This window comes from Pelodiscus sinensis, chromosome 1, assembly GCF_052426305.1.
Source record: "Pelodiscus sinensis isolate ZL-2025 chromosome 1, ASM5242630v1, whole genome shotgun sequence".
Lineage (NCBI taxonomy): Eukaryota > Metazoa > Chordata > Testudines > Trionychidae > Pelodiscus > Pelodiscus sinensis.
The window spans coordinates 354,837,108-354,855,775 of NC_143052.1; the positions used below are offsets into that span (position 1 = coordinate 354,837,108).

Sequence of the window (18,668 nt, forward strand, 5' to 3'; positions counted from 1 at the left end):
CGAGACCTGTCCGCACAGCTCAGTCCCTGAGGTCACTGGGGGAACCAGACTCACAGAGGTGACACCAGCAGTGTTCCTGTGGGGAGGGGGCTGCCCAGGGGACAAACACCTCATGGTCCCCCATCTCCGAGCTGCTCTTGAGCAGGGCGGGAGGCCCGGCAGCACAGAGCTTGGGTCGGCGTTTGCCCTGGGTTTGTCCCACCCCAGGGGGTCCATTTCCTGCCAGTGTCTCCCGGGGAACTGGAATCGGAGGTGCCAGGCTGTGTCAGACTTTCCAGCCCTGCCCCGGCTGGAGGGCGCTTGGATCCCAGCGCTGGGCTCTCGGCCTGCCCTTCTGGCCAATTGGGGATACTTCTCCAGTGAGAAGCGCCTGGGTTATAAGCACTGGGAGGAGACTGAACAAATTCTCCTCCCCGACTCCTCCGCTCCGAGCACAACAGAGGTGCTGAGTCCACCTGTGTACGAGTTACTTGTGCCCTGTGGAATAGCCAGGCTTGGCTTTCTTCTGAAGCTAAAGGCAAAGGGCTGGGGGTATCTAGGCTCTCATTTGGGTGTCTCCATCTGGAAACACCTGGCCTATGTCTACACTGGCACGCTATTGCGCCAGAAATATGCAAATGAGGCTAAGCGTGGATTATCGCCGAGCCTCATTTGCATATCTAATGAGCCACCATTTTTGCGGAAGAGGCTCTTGCGCCAGAAGGAGTGTCTACACGGCCCCTTCTTGCGCAAGAAAAACCCTCTTGTGCATCGCCGCCACGCTGATTATTTTCAGGTAGAACGGCATCGCGCAAGAGGGTTTTTATTGCGCAAGAAGCGGCCGTGTAGACACTCCTTCTGGCGCGAGAGCCTCTTCCGCAAAAACGGTGGCTCATTAGCTATGCAAATGAGGCTCGGCGATATTCCACGCTTAGCCTCATTTGCATATTTCTGGCGCAAGAGCGCGCCAGTGTAGTCATAGCCCTGCAGTGCAGAGGCTGACCGGTGGGAAGTGCGGGTCCCCGGGCAAGGGACTGGGGAGTGAATTCATACAGCTCGGGCGTCTGACCACAGCCGGACAGCATAGCCCTGGGGTCCTAGGCTGGAGAGCGGGGGCACGATTGTGCCGGAGCCTTGGCACCGTGGGTTGGGGAGGGGTTGGCTGTCTCTCGGCGGCAGGGCCCTGGGGAAGGAATACAGCTGCCCCTGCACTCTGCAGTGCCTGACAGGCCTGTCCCCCACTAGTCCTGCGGTGTGTCTGCCCCTCCTGGAGCACACTCCGGCCTGCCGACGAGGAGAGGAAGGACAAAGGGAGCAGCTGTGTCCTGGGATTTCGAAAGCGCCTGGGGCTCCCGGACACCATCACGCTAAGGGCTGGCTGAGGGGGAGGGGGCAGAGCGGTGAGGTCTGGGCACTGCTGCAAGCTAGCTGCCCCACTCCCTCCCCGCTGCCTGAGGGCCAGGGCGCTGGGCCCCCCAACCTTGCCCAGGAACCCAGAAAGCTGTTGCCCCCCCCAAGCCCACTACACGCCCGGCCTCTAAGAGGGGAGGGAGAACCAAGAGGCCCGGCGGAGTCGGGTAACAAAGCAAGAATGTACATTCCCATTTTCAGCCGAACCAGAGTCCTTAAGGGACTTGCCGCCAGACGTCAAACATGCACATGACTGATCATGACTATTCCTGCATGTTTATTACATGGATACAGGAAGGTAACCTTCTCCTGTCAGGTAACTGCTAATTGAACTGACAAAAAAATAGCGCTCTCACAGACCTACGTCACCACGGGAATCGCAGAAAAAGTCCCTCTCCTCCCACCCCGCTCCAAAATCCGCAATGGCCAGGCGTGGAAGAGGTGGAAATGATTCAGGGAGTGATGGGGGAAAGGAGAAGAGCAGGGGACCGCGGAGGGAGGCAGAGGCACAGTTGTGCTGGGCCTTGGTGGAGGACATAGGCCTGCAAAGGTCAAGTGACCAGAAATTCGAAGAGGCTTCCCTATGACAATAGTGCTGTGACGGATCCCCCCAACATGCTTTATGAAATGGACGTATGGACATGAATCTACGTAACTCAAAGGTGCTTTGAGCGAATTATTTTGTGTCACCCATCGACCCTTATGTCAGTCTGCTGGTTCTCTTTATCTTACTCTGTTGTGTGTATCACTGGGGTGTGTGAAATTAGACCTATGGCGCAGGGACTACGTTGTGAGTTTCAAATGTGTGAATGGGAGACACGGAGGGTGTTACCTGCAACTTCTTGATGAGCAACGGTTAAACCATCTCTTTTGTCCTCATGTCTGAGCAGTGGTTGGTAGGGAGCAGCCTCAATTCCTTAACCAAAAGAATAGGAGAGCAGAGGCCTGGGTCTTTTGGCCGGGTTGCACCTGAAGGAAGGAGCCGAAGACCCCAGGATGGGGAGACAGCCTGGTTTGGAGGGGCAGTTGGAAAAGAGGCTCTAGGGGGAGTTTGAGTAAGTTTGTGATGAGGTTTCAGTGGAGAATTAGCCAAGAGCTTTGGCATCTTTTGGTTTGGAACCTACTTTGCTCGGCCTGTTCTCACTTATTGCCGCTTCAATCCTACTGCTAGTACCTAATAAAATCACTTTTACTTTCTATCGACCCCAGTGTAAACAATGGTTCGGAGGGGGGGGGGGCACCAGTGTGCACACACCCCCTTTTAATGCTAAAGGGGGCTCACCTATTTCTTTGGGGTCTGATCCCATGTGGGGAGTGCTCTCTCAGGAGGCTGGGCCCCATACAGCGCTCTCCTTGGACCTGAAGAGGTTCAGTGTCTGTGCTGCTTCTCGGTGGGGGTAGGGACCTCAGTTTGGGGACTTGTCTGGGGGACACCAGGGAGCTGGCCCAGCAGGTGAGGAGCCCCAGAGAGCAGGAAGGCGAGTGGTAGGGGCCGTGTCCGAACCCCAGGAGGCCTCCCCCGAGGGGTCGTCTGGAACCTCCCCCATCACAGGTGCACAGACAGATTCCCGCAGTCTGTCGCACTCACACAGTGTGTTACGTTCCGGAAAGCCCTGAATAGCTCTGGAACAGAGCCCAGCCCTTCCTCACCCACCAGAGCCGCACAGGGCTGGGTCTGCCAGCCAGGCAGCCAAGAGAAAACCTTAGGTCCCTTTCTGAGTTAACAGACGTAGCAGCCTGTCCCGGATCTGTCTGGTCCTCACCCCGTAGATGACAGGGTTCAGCGTGGGGGGCACCAGGAGGTACACGCTGCCAAGGAGAATGTGGAAACGCAAGGGCACATTGTAGCCAAACCGGTGCGTGAGGAAGGAGAAGAGATATGGGATGTAAAAGGCTAAGATGGCACCCAGGTGGGAGCTGCAGGTCCCAAAAGTCTTGATCCGGGCGTCCTTGGTGGGGAGGCTGAAGACGGCCCTGAGGATCTGGGCGTAGGACATGGTGATAAAAAACACATCCACTCCAGTTACTAAGAACACCACAGAGAGCCCATAGTAACTACTGAGGCGAGTGTCGGCACAGGCCAGCTTCACCACGGCCATGTGCTCGCAGTGCGTGTGAGAGATGATGTTGGTTCGGCAATAGGGCCACCGTCTTGCCAGGAAGGGAGTGGGCAAAACGAGCACGCTACTGCGCAGCACCACGGCCAGGCCGATCTTCACCACTGTGGGGTTGGTCAGGATGGTGGAATGTCGCAGGGGATAGCAGATGGCCACGTAGCGATCCAACGCCATGGCCGCGAAGATCCCAGACTCTATTGCTATGAAGCAGTGAATGAAGAACATCTGGGTGAGGCAGGCACTGAAATCGATCTCCCTGGAATTGAACCAGAAGATGCTCAGCGTTTTAGGCAGGATGGACGTAGACAGGATCAGGTCGGTGGTGGCCAGCATGCAGAGGAAATAGTACATGGGCTCATGGAGGCTTGGCTCCTTCTTCACAATGAACAGGATGGTGAAGTTCCCCAAGAGGGCTATGACGTACATGGTGCAGAAGGGGATGGAGAACCAGACATGGGCCTCCTCCAGGCCGGGAATGCCAAGCAGGATGAAGGAGGAGGGGTTGGTGAAGTCGCTGGTGTTGGAATCTGACATGGAGTCGGGAAGAATGCGTCCAGCTCTGAGGCAGAACAATGTCTCCTGCACATAACTCACATTCCCCTGACTTCCTTTATATGCTCAGGCTCTAGGGTGATGGTCGCAACACAAATACCTGGGTGGAGAGACTGTGTTAGTATGTGTAAGACATGACACTACAAGCACTACTGGAGTCTGGTCTGGACTGGCCTTCACACACTGAAAAAAATAACATTTTCATTATTCAGATAAATGAAGCTCGTCTTGCTTCTATATCAAGCCATGGTACCTGCTTCTATATCAAGCAGAGCAGAACTCAGCCGAGCCCCACGGTGCAAGGCAACAGCGCCCCCCAGAGTTGACTCGTAACGTTACAGCGTTAGAGTCACAGACACTGGGCTACTGTATATATGATGAGCAGAAATCAGGTGTGAATACTGGTGAGCTATCACCCTTCCTTAATGTAATGACACCCAAACTCGAGGGTCTATACTGTAGGGATTTCCCTAGTCACCCATTTGCTCAATATCTCAGAGTAGAGAAAAGCAAAACTTTGCCAAACCATGTGCCGGGGGAAACATCCCACCTGGACCGAAGACCTGCATGCCTTTTATAGCAGCTCCATGGAAACACCTGTACGTTTCCTGCAGTGGCAAAAGCAAAGTTCAGATGCCGGAGGGGTGGGGTGAGGGACATCCTGCTCTGGACATGTGCCCCATTTGGTCACACATCTACCCAACAGGACAAAACTCGAAATAAATTACGCAACTTGAGCTATGCCAATTTAAAATGTTTATATATTTATATATTTGTATTTCGTTTAAAAAATTGTGTAAGCCGTCTCGACTATTTTAAATAGAGAGGTGGGTAAAAACATGTAACTAAATGAATGAATAAATAAATAAATCATTGCGGAGCTTGAGTCGAAAGAGATTATTTCGTCTTCTGGTGCTGCCTACACAGCACTTATTTCGAAATAGATCACCCTTCCCCCAACTTCCCTTACTGAACAGCCAGCAAGGCTTGCAGAAGTTGGAGGAAGAATCCCGTTATTTTGAATTTATTTGGAAGTAATGGGCTTGCTGTGTAGACGTGCACTGCATTATTTCGGAAGAAGTGACGGTTTTCTGAAATAATGCTGCTGCGAAGACGTTGCCACAGCTATAAAGGGGGGTTCTGACAGAACTGATAAGAACATAAAAACATAAGAACGGCCGTACTGGGTCAGACCAAAGGTCCTTCTAGCCCATTACCGACAGTGGCCAGCACCAGATGAATTACATTCCAACTGACAGACAGAGAAGAGCTCCTAACCAGTAATATCGATGGAGACTTAGCACTTGAAGGGGAATCATTCCCGAAATGGCAGCAAATTTAGTTACGACTTGTCCTGCTTTGGGCTGGGGGTTGGATTTGATGTCCTCCTGAGGAAGAGAAATCCTAGAAAAGGTTTAGCTATTTTCTAGAAGGAGAAAGGAAACTTGTTGTTGTTACAGAAAAGACTGCTGGGTTCAAAAACAGCCATGTTCAGCGTCTGGAAAGAAGCAGTGTGAGGTCCTTATGTCACATGAAGTGGTGAAATAGTTTCCAGGTCGTTCCGGCTACATCTACAAAGCAGCTTTGTTTCAGATTCACTGATGTTATTCTGAAATAACATAGCACACGTTTACACTACAAGCAGTTATTTTGACATAATGTCGGAATAATGTCAAGCTGGAGGACTTCTTACTCCAACTCCTGTAACCCTCATTGTACGAGGAGGAAGGGAAGTCGGAGGAAGAGTGCCCTAACTCAGACTTCCTGCTGTGTAGACAGCACCAAAAGCCAAATAAAGCTATTTTGACTTCAGCAACGCAATTGATGTAGCTCAAGTTAGAATCATAGAACCATAGAGCTGGAAGAGACCTCAGGAGGTCCTAAAGTCCAGCCTATTGCCCAAGGTAGGACCAACCCCAACTCAATCAACCCAGCCAGGGCTTTGTCGAGCTGAGACTTAAACACCTCTAGGGATGGAGATTCCATCCCCTTCCTAGGGAACCCATCCCAGTGCTTCACCACTCTCTTAGGAAAATAGTTTTTCCTAATATCCAACCCCACTGTAACTTAAGACCCTTGCTCTCTGTTCTGCATCCGTCACTACTGTGAACAGCCTCTCTCCAGCCTCCTTGGAACCTCCCTTCAGGAAGTTGAAGGCTGCTCTCAAATCCCCCCTCACTCTTCTCTTCTGCAGACTAAACAATCCCAAATCCCCAGCCTCTCCTCATAGGTCATGTGCTCCAGCCCTCTCATCATTTCGGTTGCCCTCCGCTGGACCCTCTCCAATATGTCCACATCCTTTCTATAGTGGGGGGCCCAGAACTGGATGCAATACTCCACGTGTGGTCTCACCAGAGCCGAATAAAGGGGAACAAACATTTCTCTAGATCTGCAGGCAATGCTCCTCTTAATACAACTTAATATGCCATTCGCCTTCTTGGCTATAAGGGCACCCTGTTGACTCGTATCCAGCTTTTCATCTACTGTAATCCCCAGTTCCTCTTCTGCAGAAGTTGCCTAGATTATTTTGGCTTTACCTCTGCTGTGTAGATGTGCCCTTCCATTTGAGGAGTTTAAATAGCATGTATAGCAGAACATTATCCTTACCAACACCAGAGTTACAAACTAACCAAACCAATCCCCCCCCACAGCTCGTTAGGAACCAATAGTACACAATCAAGTAGCATCAGTCCCCCGAAATATAAAAAATAAAATAAAATAAATAAAATAAAAATGTAAATGCAGGGCACTTCTATGTTAACTTTAAAATATAAACAATGAAGGGAATGTTTTAAAGAACAGATTTAACGAGGCTAGGAAGCAATGGAGAGGCTGGTATGGGATTGTTTTTAACCAAAGAAGGAATATAATTAATGCCAGCGAACAAGAGGGCTTATGGAAAACCGCATGTGTCTAATTCCATCCTTTGATGAGAGTAAATGTTTGGCCGATTAAGGGAATTGCGTGGACGCGCAATTTGATTTCTGAGAGGCATTTGATTTAGTAATGGAAAACATTCAGGGGAAAAATGAACATTGTACAGTATCACTGGAATGGAGGTAAAATGGACGAGACCCTGGCTCTCGGACAGATCTTGGAAAGCTGCTGTCAATGGGAAATTGTCAGTGAACAGGACTATTTTGAGCAGGGCTATGCAGGGATCAGATCTCGGCCTGAAGCTGTTCAGCGTTTATGATCACCGATCAGGAAGCAAATAGGAAATGCCTGTGGAGTTCATTTAGGTGCCAAAGACTGGCAGAGCAGTGACTAGCCGATGATGAATGGAGTCCAATAGAAAACGATCAACTCAGAACTGGAAATGTAGGCCTGGCCCACAGACTATAGCGCTGTGTTCTGGAACACAGGGACACAGAGAAGTTGGAGCAGGGGAAGGATTACAGCTCTGCACGTGGCATCGGTGCAACCGACTGTGTCCTGTCCTGGGGTTGAAAAATTGGAGACAGTGCAGAAAAGAGCCACAAAAATGACTGGAGGCTGCAGAAAGAGACTTAATGAGCTTCTCCTACTTTTGTCATCAAAAGACAATCAAGTGAGATGTTCATGAGGAGAAAACCATGGGTGATAAGGGCTCTTTAATCTTGTGGAGAAAGCCAGCGCACATCGCAGTGGCTGGAAGCTGTAGCCAGACAGGAAACCCCTTGTAACATCTATTTTTGCTTGCCTGGAGCATGCAGGGCACACAGAGCAGAAGGCCCAGGCTGTGTGACCGTGAATGGCTGTAAACAGAGATACGCCAATTGCTGACCAAGAGGCTGCCAAGGAGTGCCCTTGACTCAAACCCATATTGATACCAACACACCGCTGCCCGCGGGGGGAGGAATCTCTCGCCCAGTAAAAAAATGCCTAGTACTCACAATTTAGTTCTCTCTCTTGCAAGTGTAAATTAACTTGAAACTTGCTTGTAAGAACTGGCGCCACGAAACGGACCAGTACAATTTGGCCTCTTAGATAAGAAAGAGGATACGGGCCCCCAGGGGTATATAGATGGGTCCAGCAGCACATTTTCTCTGAGTGTCAATCTACCATCTATCTGCTGGTTGGGTTAGGTGTTTGATCTCCCAAGGTTCCAAGGGGATGCCCACCTCGTATTCGTCTTTCCTAGGAATTGAGAGACCGGCCCTGGCCTGACACGCTGGAATCGAGAGGCACAGAAAGGTGTAAAAATTGTACTTGGATGTGGTACTTTGTCTTAAGTGTACACATAGACTTAGAGCTCTTTAAAGATTAAGCTGTCACTTGGTACCATTATTTCTATTTTCTACCTTTATTTTCTTTGTAACCATTTTTAAAATCTGTATTTGTTAACAGTTAAGAAAGAGAGCAATAGCCATTGTAACCATATGCTTTTATAAGTCTTTTAATAAACCTGTAACTGTTTAAGCTTTAACCTGACTCCTTCAGTTGCTGTGATAGAACCAAGCACAATTTAAAAGAACTTCAGCCGGTCATAAAGGGACAGACATAGGGAGAGCTTGGGCGTTTGGATCTGTGTCACTCCCAGGTGACAGATCCGTTGGGGCACTTTTCAGCCTTCCCTAGGCTGCCCGCTGTGAAGGAACCCCTGTGTTCTAGCAGCTAAAATCTAAGGTGTAATATGTTCTTCCTATATAACGGGGCATCTGTTGGCCTGCTGGCCACCCTCTGCGATGGGACCCCGGTCCTAGCAGTAAAGACACGGACGTTAAACCTTTTCTCGGAAACATACACACACACACTGCCCTGACCGTCAGCTGACAGAATCTAAAGCCAGACAAATCCCAGCTGGAAAGAAGCACAGATGTCCCTGTAGACACTACCTACATGGCCAGCAGAGTTCTCTAATCAGTGTAGGCAATCCACCTCCCTGAGAAGTAGTAGCCAGGTGGATAGAAGAATTCTTCTGTTGACCTCATGCTGTCTGCACTGGGGTTAGCATGCTAGAGGTACATCTCACTAGGCTAAGCTTGCTAGAGGTACATCTTTTGGGCTGTGGATTTTTTTATTGCAAAATAAAACAAAAATAAAATGGTGTTGTGGGTTGCATTAAGGAGGCAAAGCGAGTAAGTAGCAGGACATGATAGTATTCTTTCGCTCCTTGCTGCTCAGAACTCAGCTGGAGTATTGTGTCCAGTTCGGTGCACCAAAGCATTGTAGGGATGTAGAAAAAACTGGGAAAGATCCCGAGGAGAAAGAAATTTAGTCCAAGGGATGGACTAAAAACCATATGAGAACAATGGCTGAAGAAGCCGGATAGGTTTAATTTAAAAAAGAAGAAAGTGAGGGGAGACACGACAGCCATCTTCAGATACTCGAGCAGCTGAAAGAAAGACCCCTTGTGGGCCTTCTCGCTCTGTGATTCAATGATGCAAACTCCTATTGGAGGTCAGGTTTCAATGAAACACAAGTTACGGAGTCCAGTACAGGGGTAACCGGGTGAAACGTAATGGCCTGTGTTATAGAGGGGGTCAGACTGGATGATCGGATGCTCCCCTCTGGCCTTGAACCCTATGAATCTGAATTAAGAAAACTAGATCTGGCATTTGCGTTCACCCTTTCTCACAGCCCACGAACGAGGGAGCATTCCATTCCACTGATGGTCTGAATGGATAACACGGATGCAGTACAATTATTTACAGTATACCGATTTGACCAGTGGAACGCCTTGCCCCTGACAGTATGGCAGAAAAGAGCTTAGCTGAATGGCATTCTCAAATGGACGGGCCATTGAAAATGGGGCTGGCAGCAGCATCTTTTGCTAAGGGGTCTGACAGCTTCAATTAGAAAACCTCATTGTCAGTTCCTTATCGGTTTGCCAATCTATACGCTTTGGGGCTAAAATGCCCCACCCTGGGTGTAATCTCAGGAAGACTGTCGTAACGGTAAGAACAGGACTGCCTGCTGCTTTGCCTTGGGAAAGTCCCAGGCCTGAGAGTTCAGCTGACTTCTCAAATGAAGCCAGGAGAGACGATGTCTTCCCCACGAAGAGAAATTCTTTGGATGGCCCCAACGAGAAACCCATATTTCCAGCAGAGAAAAGTCACAAAACCCTACCTCCCCGACACCTCCTTAACAGCCAGAGACCCGGGATGCAAGAGGAAACCAGACTACCTCTGAGCATTCACACACCGCTGGCTCCTCAGTTCTTTACTCAGTTCTAACTACAAGGGGAGTTTTCCCTCAGTGGGGGTTAAGTAAAGTCCGGGTCGCAGCCCCAGAATCTGGCCTCGTACCACACATCTATTAACCCCTTTCATCCAGACGGAGTCTCTCTGGCACTGAAACACAGTCCCTAGGAACTGGAGGACATTGACCGGAGAGGGGGACGAGGGTATCAAAAAGGGATATTTTGGCCAGTGACACTGGAGCAACCTCATCCCCGGGTCAAGGTCCTGGGAGTTTAATGTCTGTGCAGTGGGCGAAGGACCCCAGACTTTCCCTCTGTCCCCTCACACGCACCGTGCACTGGGTCTGTCAGGCTGTGGAGTCTTCCTCAGTGCCTTGGACTTGTGAGACGCAAGTGTCTTCCCTGGGTACCTCGCTCCGTTCACCTTCTCCCACGCCGCTCTGACCCCAGCATGGCCTGGACCCGCCCACGCCGAGAGCCGACAGCGGGGTGTGCACCGTTTATAACAGATCTCCGTGCAATCCCAGCGGGGTTCCCTCAGCCCCGAGCGGAGATGCAGCGTCTGGATGTAAACAGGCTGGAGATGAGCCCGTCCGGGCTCGTGGGCTATTTATCGAGATTTAGGAGTAAACATCATTTAAGGGCCCTTCCCACAGGGCGAGGAGAACTCCTGAGCTCTGGGCTGAGTCAGGGAGGAATTGGCCGCTCTGGGCATTTGCGTGTATTGAACAATGATTGTTTATTGGGATGAAAATCTTGGGTTACTATGGAGCTAAAATGCCCAGGAAGGACAGGTTGATGGTAAACAAAAAGCTCTGGAGAAAGATGGCTGAGGAGAGATGTGAACACGCCCTGCAGATGCACAGGGCTGTCGCGATCAGTCGTTCTAATCAGTAACTATCGTCGTTTTGTGCGGCGGCTTTTCTTTTAAGCCCTTCAAGATACCCAGCAATTGAAAGTCCATCCCCATGATAGACATAGGGAAACTGAGGCAGGGGGGCGACATGACTGTTCCAAAGTCACACAGAGATTGAATGTCCGAGTGAGACAGAACCCAGAGGTCCTGCCTTCCCTGCTGTGTCACCACCATTTCTCCCTCATGCCTAGACGGGACCGGACTCCCGCTCTGTGGGGCCTGTGTGTTGGCTGGGAGGTAGGGGAGTGGCTGGAAGGCACTGGGGCCGGAGAGAGGCACAAGGGCGTTCGAGGGGATGCTGTCACCCCCCTCTCAAGGTGAATCTGAGGGATTTAGACCATGGCAGGCTGTGGGATCACCCCGCTCCTGGGATGTGGGAACACCCCGGGCTCTGTTTCCACTCACAGAGACCTGCCAATGCATCACTTGGGGGAAGCGACTCACTGGAGGCGACATGAGCAGTGTTTTTGTGGGCAGGGGTTAGCGGGGGCCAACCCAGGGCCAGAGGCCTCATGACCCCCCTCCCTCACCTAACACTGCCCTCAAACAAGGGTGGAGAACAGATCCTAGAGCAGTATTTGCATTGGGTTTAGTCTGCAGCAGGCTCTCCCGGGGGGACCTGGAATCGGAGGTGCCAGGCTGTGTCAGGGTATGTCTACACTACAAAGTTAGTTCGAACTAACTTTCATAGGCGTTACACTAGTTCTCCGTTAGTTCGAATTTAATTAGAACGAACGGAGTGCTTAGTTTGAATTAGGTAATCGTCATTCCATGAGGATTAAACCTAGTTTGAATTTACTAGTCCGAATTAAGGGGTGTGTAGCCCCTTAATTCGAACTAGTGGGAGGCTAGTCCTCCCCAGCTTGCCCTGGTGGCCACTCTGGCCAACACCAGGGAAACTTTATGCCCCCCTCCCGGCCCCGGAGCCCTTAAAGGGCCACGGGCTAGCTACACAGTTTGTGCCAGGTGCAAGCCTGCCAGCACCCAGCCAGCACACACACCCTGCACCTGGCACGGCTCGAGCCAGCCACCCGATGCCCCCCAGCCCTCCCCCTCTTCCCGGGACCAGGCTGGCGGCTGCCGGGAGCTTGCCCAGGACCGCAAGAGGCGGGCACCCGCCTGGTCCAGTGCAGACATTGTGGACCTCGTCCATGACCTCTGCACTAGGCACAGGACAGTGGCCGTCTAGGGCAGGAGAGCTGCCAGCCTGGCCACCCAGGAGCAGGTTTGCATGAAAATCAAGGTGGTCCACTGAGACCCCCGACCCTGAGCCCTGAGCTTAGAATAGCCGTCCTGGGTCAGACCAAAGGTCCATCTAGCCCAGTAGCCTGTCTGCCGACAGCGGCCAATGCTAGGGACCCTGGAGGGGATGGACCAAAACAATAACCAAGCCATTTGTCTCGTGCCATCCATCTCCAGCCTTCCACAAACAGAGGCCAGGGACACCATTTCTACCCCTAGCTAATAGCACTCCATGGACCCAGCCTCCATGAATTTACCTCACTTCTCTTTAAACTCTGTTCTAGTTCTAGCCTTCACAGCCTCCTGCAGCAAGGAGTTCCACAGGTTGACTATTTGCTTTGTGAAGAAGAACTTTCTGTTATTAGTTTGAAGCCTGCTACCCATTCCTTTCCTCTAGTGTCCTCTAGTCCTTCCTTATGGGAGCTAATGAAGAACTTTTCTGTATGCATCCTCTCCACCCCACTCATACTTTTATAGACCTCTATCATATCCCCCCTCCATCTCCTCTTTTCTAAGCTGAAAAGTCCCAGTCTGTTTAGCCTCTCTTCATATGGGACCTGTTCTAAACCCCTCATCATTGTAGTTGCCCTCTCCTCTCCCACCCTCTGACTTCCCTTCTCCCACCTCCTTTTCCCAGTCTCTTCCAGTTTTGTTCAATAAAGAGAGATTCTATTTTTGACCACACGTGTCCTTTATTTTGTACATGAGGAAGGGGGGCTAGGGAGGGTAAGTGGAAGGAGGTGAAGGAGGAATGGGGTACGCGCCCCCGATGGGGAGGACTGGGCTGCCTCTGCGGGCTTCTGGAGGTGGAACCTCTCCTGCAGCCCCCCAATTGCCCCCTCTCCCCAGATGGCAGCCTGCGGCAAGTGCAGCCGGTCTGATGGCTGAGTGGTGTGATGTGCCCAGTGTGGGTACTCTGGGCACTCCAAGCCAGGACTGCTTTGCAAGCGGGGCACCCCTTAGAACTGTCTGTACGGGGTGGGGGTCGGGTCCCTTTAAGCGCAGCCCTCGGCTAGCCTGAGACAGCTGCTCCACACTCTAAGTCCTCCTCTGATGCCCTGCCGGCACTGCTTCCGGCCATCCTTAAGCCCGGTTCAGGGTCCACTCTGTGTGGACATGCTTGTTCGAATGAGCAAAACGCTAATTCGAACTAGTTTTTTAGTCTGGATGCGTTAGTTCGAATTAGCGCTGTAGTGCAGACATACAAATCTACCTGGTGCCAGTTACAAACACACACCAACTCTAGAGTTTGTCGCGCTGGAATAGTCCATTGACTGTCTAGTACCTGATTGAGGGAAGAGAGCACAGCCCATTCTAACCCACCAGAGTTGCATGGGATGTGGTCTGCCAGCTGGAGCCCCAGGCAAAAGCTTTCCGAGTCCCTTTACGCGTAAACAGACAGAGCAGCCTGTCCCGGATCTGCTGGGTCTTCACCCCGTAGATGATGGGGTTCAGCGTGGGGGGCCCCAGGACGTACATGTTGCCAATGAGAACTTGGAAATATAGGGGCACATTGTGGCCAAAGCGGTGCGTGAGGAAGGAGAAGAGATACGGGATGTAAAAGCCTAAAATGGCACCCAGGTGGGAGCCGCAGGTCCCGAAAGTCTTGATCCGGGCATCCTTGGTGGGGAGGCTGAAGACGGCCCTGAGGATCTGGGTGTAGGACATGGTGATAAAAAACACATCAGGAGCAGACACTAAGAACAACACAAAGAGTCCATAGTAGCTATTAATGCGGGTGTCGGCGCAGGCCAGCTTCACCACGGCCATGTGCTCGCAGTGCGTGTGGGATATGATGTTGGTTCGGCAATAAGGCCACCGCCTGGCCAGGAAGGGAGTGGGCAATGCGAGTGTGACCCCGCGCAGCACCACGGCCAGGCCGATCTTGGCGACCACCGAGTGTGTGAGGATGGTGGAATGTCTCAGGGGGTGGCAGATGGCCACGTAGCGATCCAACGCCATTGCCACCAAGATCCCAGACTCCACCGCTATGGAGCTGAGCATGAAGAACATCTGGGCGAGGCAGGCGCTGAAATCGATCTCCCTGGAATTGAACCAGAAGATGCTCAGTGTTTTTGGCAGCAGGGATGTGGAGAGGACCAGGTCGGTGACAGCCAGCATGCAGAGGAAATAGTACATGGGCACGTGGAGGCTCGGCTCCATCTTCACAACCAACAGGATGGTGAGGTTCCCGAAGAGGGCGATGGCGTACGTGATGCAGAAGGGGATGGAGATCCAGCCATGGGCTGACTCCCAGCCAGGGATGCCCAGCAGGATGAAAGTGGAGGGGTTGGTGAAGTCGGTGGTGTTGAAATCTGACATGGAGCAGGGGAGAAGGCGTCCAACTCCGAAACAGAATGGTGTCTCCAGCAAGGACCGTATGTTCCCCTGACGGCCTGTCTGCGCCCAGGCTCGAGGGTGATGGTCACAGTCCAAATGCCTGGAGGGAGAGACCATGTTAACATGAGACATGACATGCGCTACTGGAGGCTGTTCTCATGTCACGGGTGAAGCACGTTTTTTTCACTTCACACACTGAGAAATGACATTTCCATTGTCCAGAGACATGAATGATGAGCCACTGACTCTCCAACACTGTAGGGATTTCTAGTCACCCCACTGCTCAAAATCTGAGAGTGGAGACCATCTGAGGCTTTGCCAAGCCACGTGCTTGGGGAAACATCCCTCCTGCAACACATCTCATGGAACAAAAACCTGCCTATCATGTGTAGCAGCCGTGTGAAAACACCTGTACATTCCCGGTGGTGGGAAAAACAAACACAATGGTCCAATTCTGAAGGAGAGGGGTGGAAGATTACTTGTTCTAGACACGTGCTCAGATTTGGTCACTGAGTCTGTACAAAGGAAATCACAGCTAAAAAGGGGGTTTCTGAGATGGACTGTGAGAATTGGGGAGGCTGTCCTATGCAGACAGATGGCAAATCTGCGACTGTTTCATAGAGAGAAGAGGCAGACAAAGGACACAAACAGAGAAGAACAAAATAAAAGTTTGGAACTGATTACATTCCAACTGACATAAAGATAAGAGTTCCTAACCAGAAATATCCATAGAGTCTTAGTGCTTGAAAGGGGCTCGTTCTCTAAAGCGGCAGCAAATTATTAGCACAGCTGATTGGAACAAAAAATGTAAGCAGGGAGCTGACAGTTAAAATTGGGGGCTCTTTAAGAAGAGTGCATTGGACAGCAAAAATTCCTCGATGCTACAGTAAAAAAGCACCAAGTTAAACATTGAGGTTGCGTCTAGATTGGCAATTTTTGCGCAAATACTTTTAATGGAAACATTTTTCTTTTAAAAGTATTTGTGCAAGAGAGAGTCTATACTGGCACGTGCCTTTGTGCAAAAGATTTGCTTTTGCGCAAAAGCATCCGTGCCCAGTATAGACGCTCTCTTGCGCAAGAAAGCTGCAATGGCCATTTTAGCCATCGGGCTTTCTTGCGCAAGAAATTAAGGTGGCTGTCTACACTGGCCCTCTTGCACAAGAATACTTGCACAAGAGGGCTTATCCCTGAGCAGGAGCATCAAAGTATTTGCACAAGAACCACTGATTTTGTACATTACAAGGTCAGTGTTCTTGCGCAAATACTAGCGGAGAGTGTAGACAGACGGCAAGAGTTAGCGCAAAATCATGCTAATCTAGACACAGTCTGAGGGTACGTCTAGACTACAAGCCTCTTTTGAAACAGGCTTTTTCAAAAGACATCATCTAGACAGCTACAAGAGCTTCAAAAAAGTGATCTGCAATCTCTTTCAAAAGAGCCTTGTGTGCGTTTAAGAATGCCTTTTTTCAAAACAAAATACAGGACTATGTAGCACTTTAAAAGAGCTCTTTTGAAAAAGGGCGTTATTCCTGGTAAAATAGGTTTACCGATTGCAAAAAACCTGCCACATTCTTTCGATTTAATTTCGAAAGAACAGGGATGGCAGTCTAGATGCAAGGACACTTTTTTGGAAAAAACTCGGTAGTCTAGACCAGAGGTGTCCAAACTTTTTTCAAAGAGGGCCAGATTTGATGAAGTGAACATGCGTGAGGGCCGACCATTTTGCCTGACATTCTTTGAACCATTAAAATTAAACGCCAATTAACTATTTTATGCAAAGTTTATTGCAAACGGCATACTTTTCATTTCGTCACATGGATGACAAATCTAAACAGGTGTTAAATCACTCTGCCTTTCATATCTGAAGGCCAGATGAAAAAAAAAATCCAGGAAGCTGAAATATATGTCAGGAACGTTGTAAAGTACATTACATATTATTGGTAATAAAGGTTGTCTGTCAACTTTTAAGTTCAAAAAATATGAACAGGAACATAACACCAAGTATACATGTTGTGTCCAAATATATTTATAACTGATTTAGACCAACTGACATTAACTGAGATTTTACAATGTATTCATCTCAATACATATGGATTCGTTGGGGGCCATAAAAGATAGATATTGCCAAATTACCTGGGGGGCCGTATTAAACCGGAACACGGGCCGCAATTGGCCCGCGGGCCGGACTTTGGACATGCCTGGTCTAGACACACCCTGATTCAGTGGCAGTGAAGGGAAGGAGGAGCAATATATAACTAATAGGAACAAGGGAGCTAGAGAAGTCATGACATTTGATAAAGAACGTTAAAAACATCAGGGAAAAATCCATGTTTGTAAGGATCACAAAAAGGATGTTATTCGGAACAAAAGTCCTTCATTTACATTCCTCTGTCGAAAGAGGAATGTCGTCCAGACTTACCAATCTTAGAAAAGGTTTGGCTGTGTCCGAGAAAGATGAAGGGAAATGTGTTAATGTTGCAGGAAAGTCAGACGTGTTCAAAAAATAGCTCTGTTCTGTGTTTGGAAGGAAGCAGTGGGAGGAATTCATATCACCGGAGGAGATGAAATACGTTGCAGGACAGTGCCAGTCAAGGAGGGTGTAGAAGAGCAGCTACAGTAGAACCTTAGGGTCCTTTTGGAGTACATTCTTCTTTCGACAGAGGAATGGAAACGAAGGACTTCAAAATTACAAATGAAGCGCTGATTTTCAAATTCCGCACTTCCTTTGCATCATGGATGCTGATTGTTTTTTCAACAAAGGATTTTTCGAAAAAATATCCCTGCGGTGTCGATGCAGTTCTTTTGAGAAAAAAAAAAAACTTTTTATGAAAGAACACTAATGCCTGAAAAAATGAGGTTTATAGGTTCTATTGAAAAAGGGTTTTTTCCCCCGGAAAGAACTGTGTCTAGACCGCTGGGTTTTCTCTGTGAAAAATACTTTGTCGAAAAAGCGATTGGAATCCATTATGCAAATGAAGTGCTTCATTTGCAATTTCAAAGTCCTTCATTTACATTCCTCTGTCGAAAGAGGAATGTCGTCCAGACTTACCAACACCAGAAATAACAACCCACCGAACAAACAGTCACCTCATTTGGAACCAAAAGCACACAAATCGGGCAGCAGCCGAGACAAAAGCAAGCAAAAAGCAAGTGGTAAACACAGGAGAGATCTGTGTTTAACTTTGAAATAGAACAAATGAAGGAAACGTTTTAAAGATAAGATATAACAAGATTAGGAAACAATAGAAGACCTGACATGTGATTGGTTAAAAAAAATTCTAAGCATGTAGATGGGTGATGGGGTGTAATTAGGAAGGCCAAAGTGTGTTTGGAAATACACCGAGCACGAGGAGGCGAGGCTGCCTCTGAGCATTCAGACCTGGCTGGCTCCTGAGCTCTTTACTCAGTTGTAACTACAAGGGGAGTTTTCCCTCAGTGGGGGTTAAGTAAAGTCCGGCTCGCAGCCCCAGAATCTGGCCTCGTACCACACATCTATTAACCCCTTTCATCCTGACGGAGTCTCTCTGGCACTGAAACACAGCCCCTGGGAACTGGAGGACATTGACCGGAGAGGGGGACGAGGGTATCAAAAAGGGATATTTTGGCCAGTGACACTGGAGCAACCTCATCCCCGGGTCAAGGGCCTGGGATGTTTAATGTCTGTGCAGTGGGCGAAGGACCCCAGACTTTCCCTCTGTCCCCTCACACGCACCGTGCACTGGGTCTGTCAGGCTGTGGAGTCTTCCTCAGTGCCTTGGACTTGTGAGACGCGAGTGTCTTCCCTGGGAACCTCGCTCCGTTCACCTTCTCCCACGCTGCTCTGACCCCAGCATGGCCTGGACCCGCCCACGCCGAGAGCCGACAGCGGGGAGTGCACCGTTTATAACAGATCTCCGTGCAATCCCAGCGGGGTTCTCTCAGCCCCGAGCGGAGACGCAGCGTCTGGATGTAAACAGGCTGGAGATGAGCCCGTCCGGGCTCGTGGGCT

At 50.0% G+C, this 18,668-nt stretch overlaps 2 protein-coding genes across 2 annotated transcripts; both read right to left on the reverse strand.

Annotated features, from left to right (window-relative positions):
- Window positions 1-3,092: 3,092 nt before the first annotated feature.
- On the reverse strand, window positions 3,093-4,040 carry LOC102443586 (olfactory receptor 52E8-like). The gene has a single exon (XM_075922817.2). It carries the CDS (start codon window positions 4,038-4,040, stop codon window positions 3,093-3,095), a length of 948 nt encoding a protein of 315 aa, XP_075778932.2.
- A 9,614-nt stretch (window positions 4,041-13,654) lies between these two features.
- Window positions 13,655-14,662, reverse strand: LOC142830405 (olfactory receptor 52K2-like). Its single transcript, XM_075935082.2, has one exon. The coding sequence runs from the start codon at window positions 14,660-14,662 to the stop codon at window positions 13,655-13,657; it is 1,008 nt and encodes a 335-aa protein (XP_075791197.2).
- Window positions 14,663-18,668: the final 4,006 nt, after the last annotated feature.

Coding starts and splice junctions, on each gene's coding strand:
- LOC102443586 (XM_075922817.2), bottom strand. CDS start 4,040: ATGTCAGATTCCAACACCAGCGACTTCACCAACCCCTCCTCCTTCATC.
- LOC142830405 (XM_075935082.2), bottom strand. CDS start 14,662: ATGTCAGATTTCAACACCACCGACTTCACCAACCCCTCCACTTTCATC.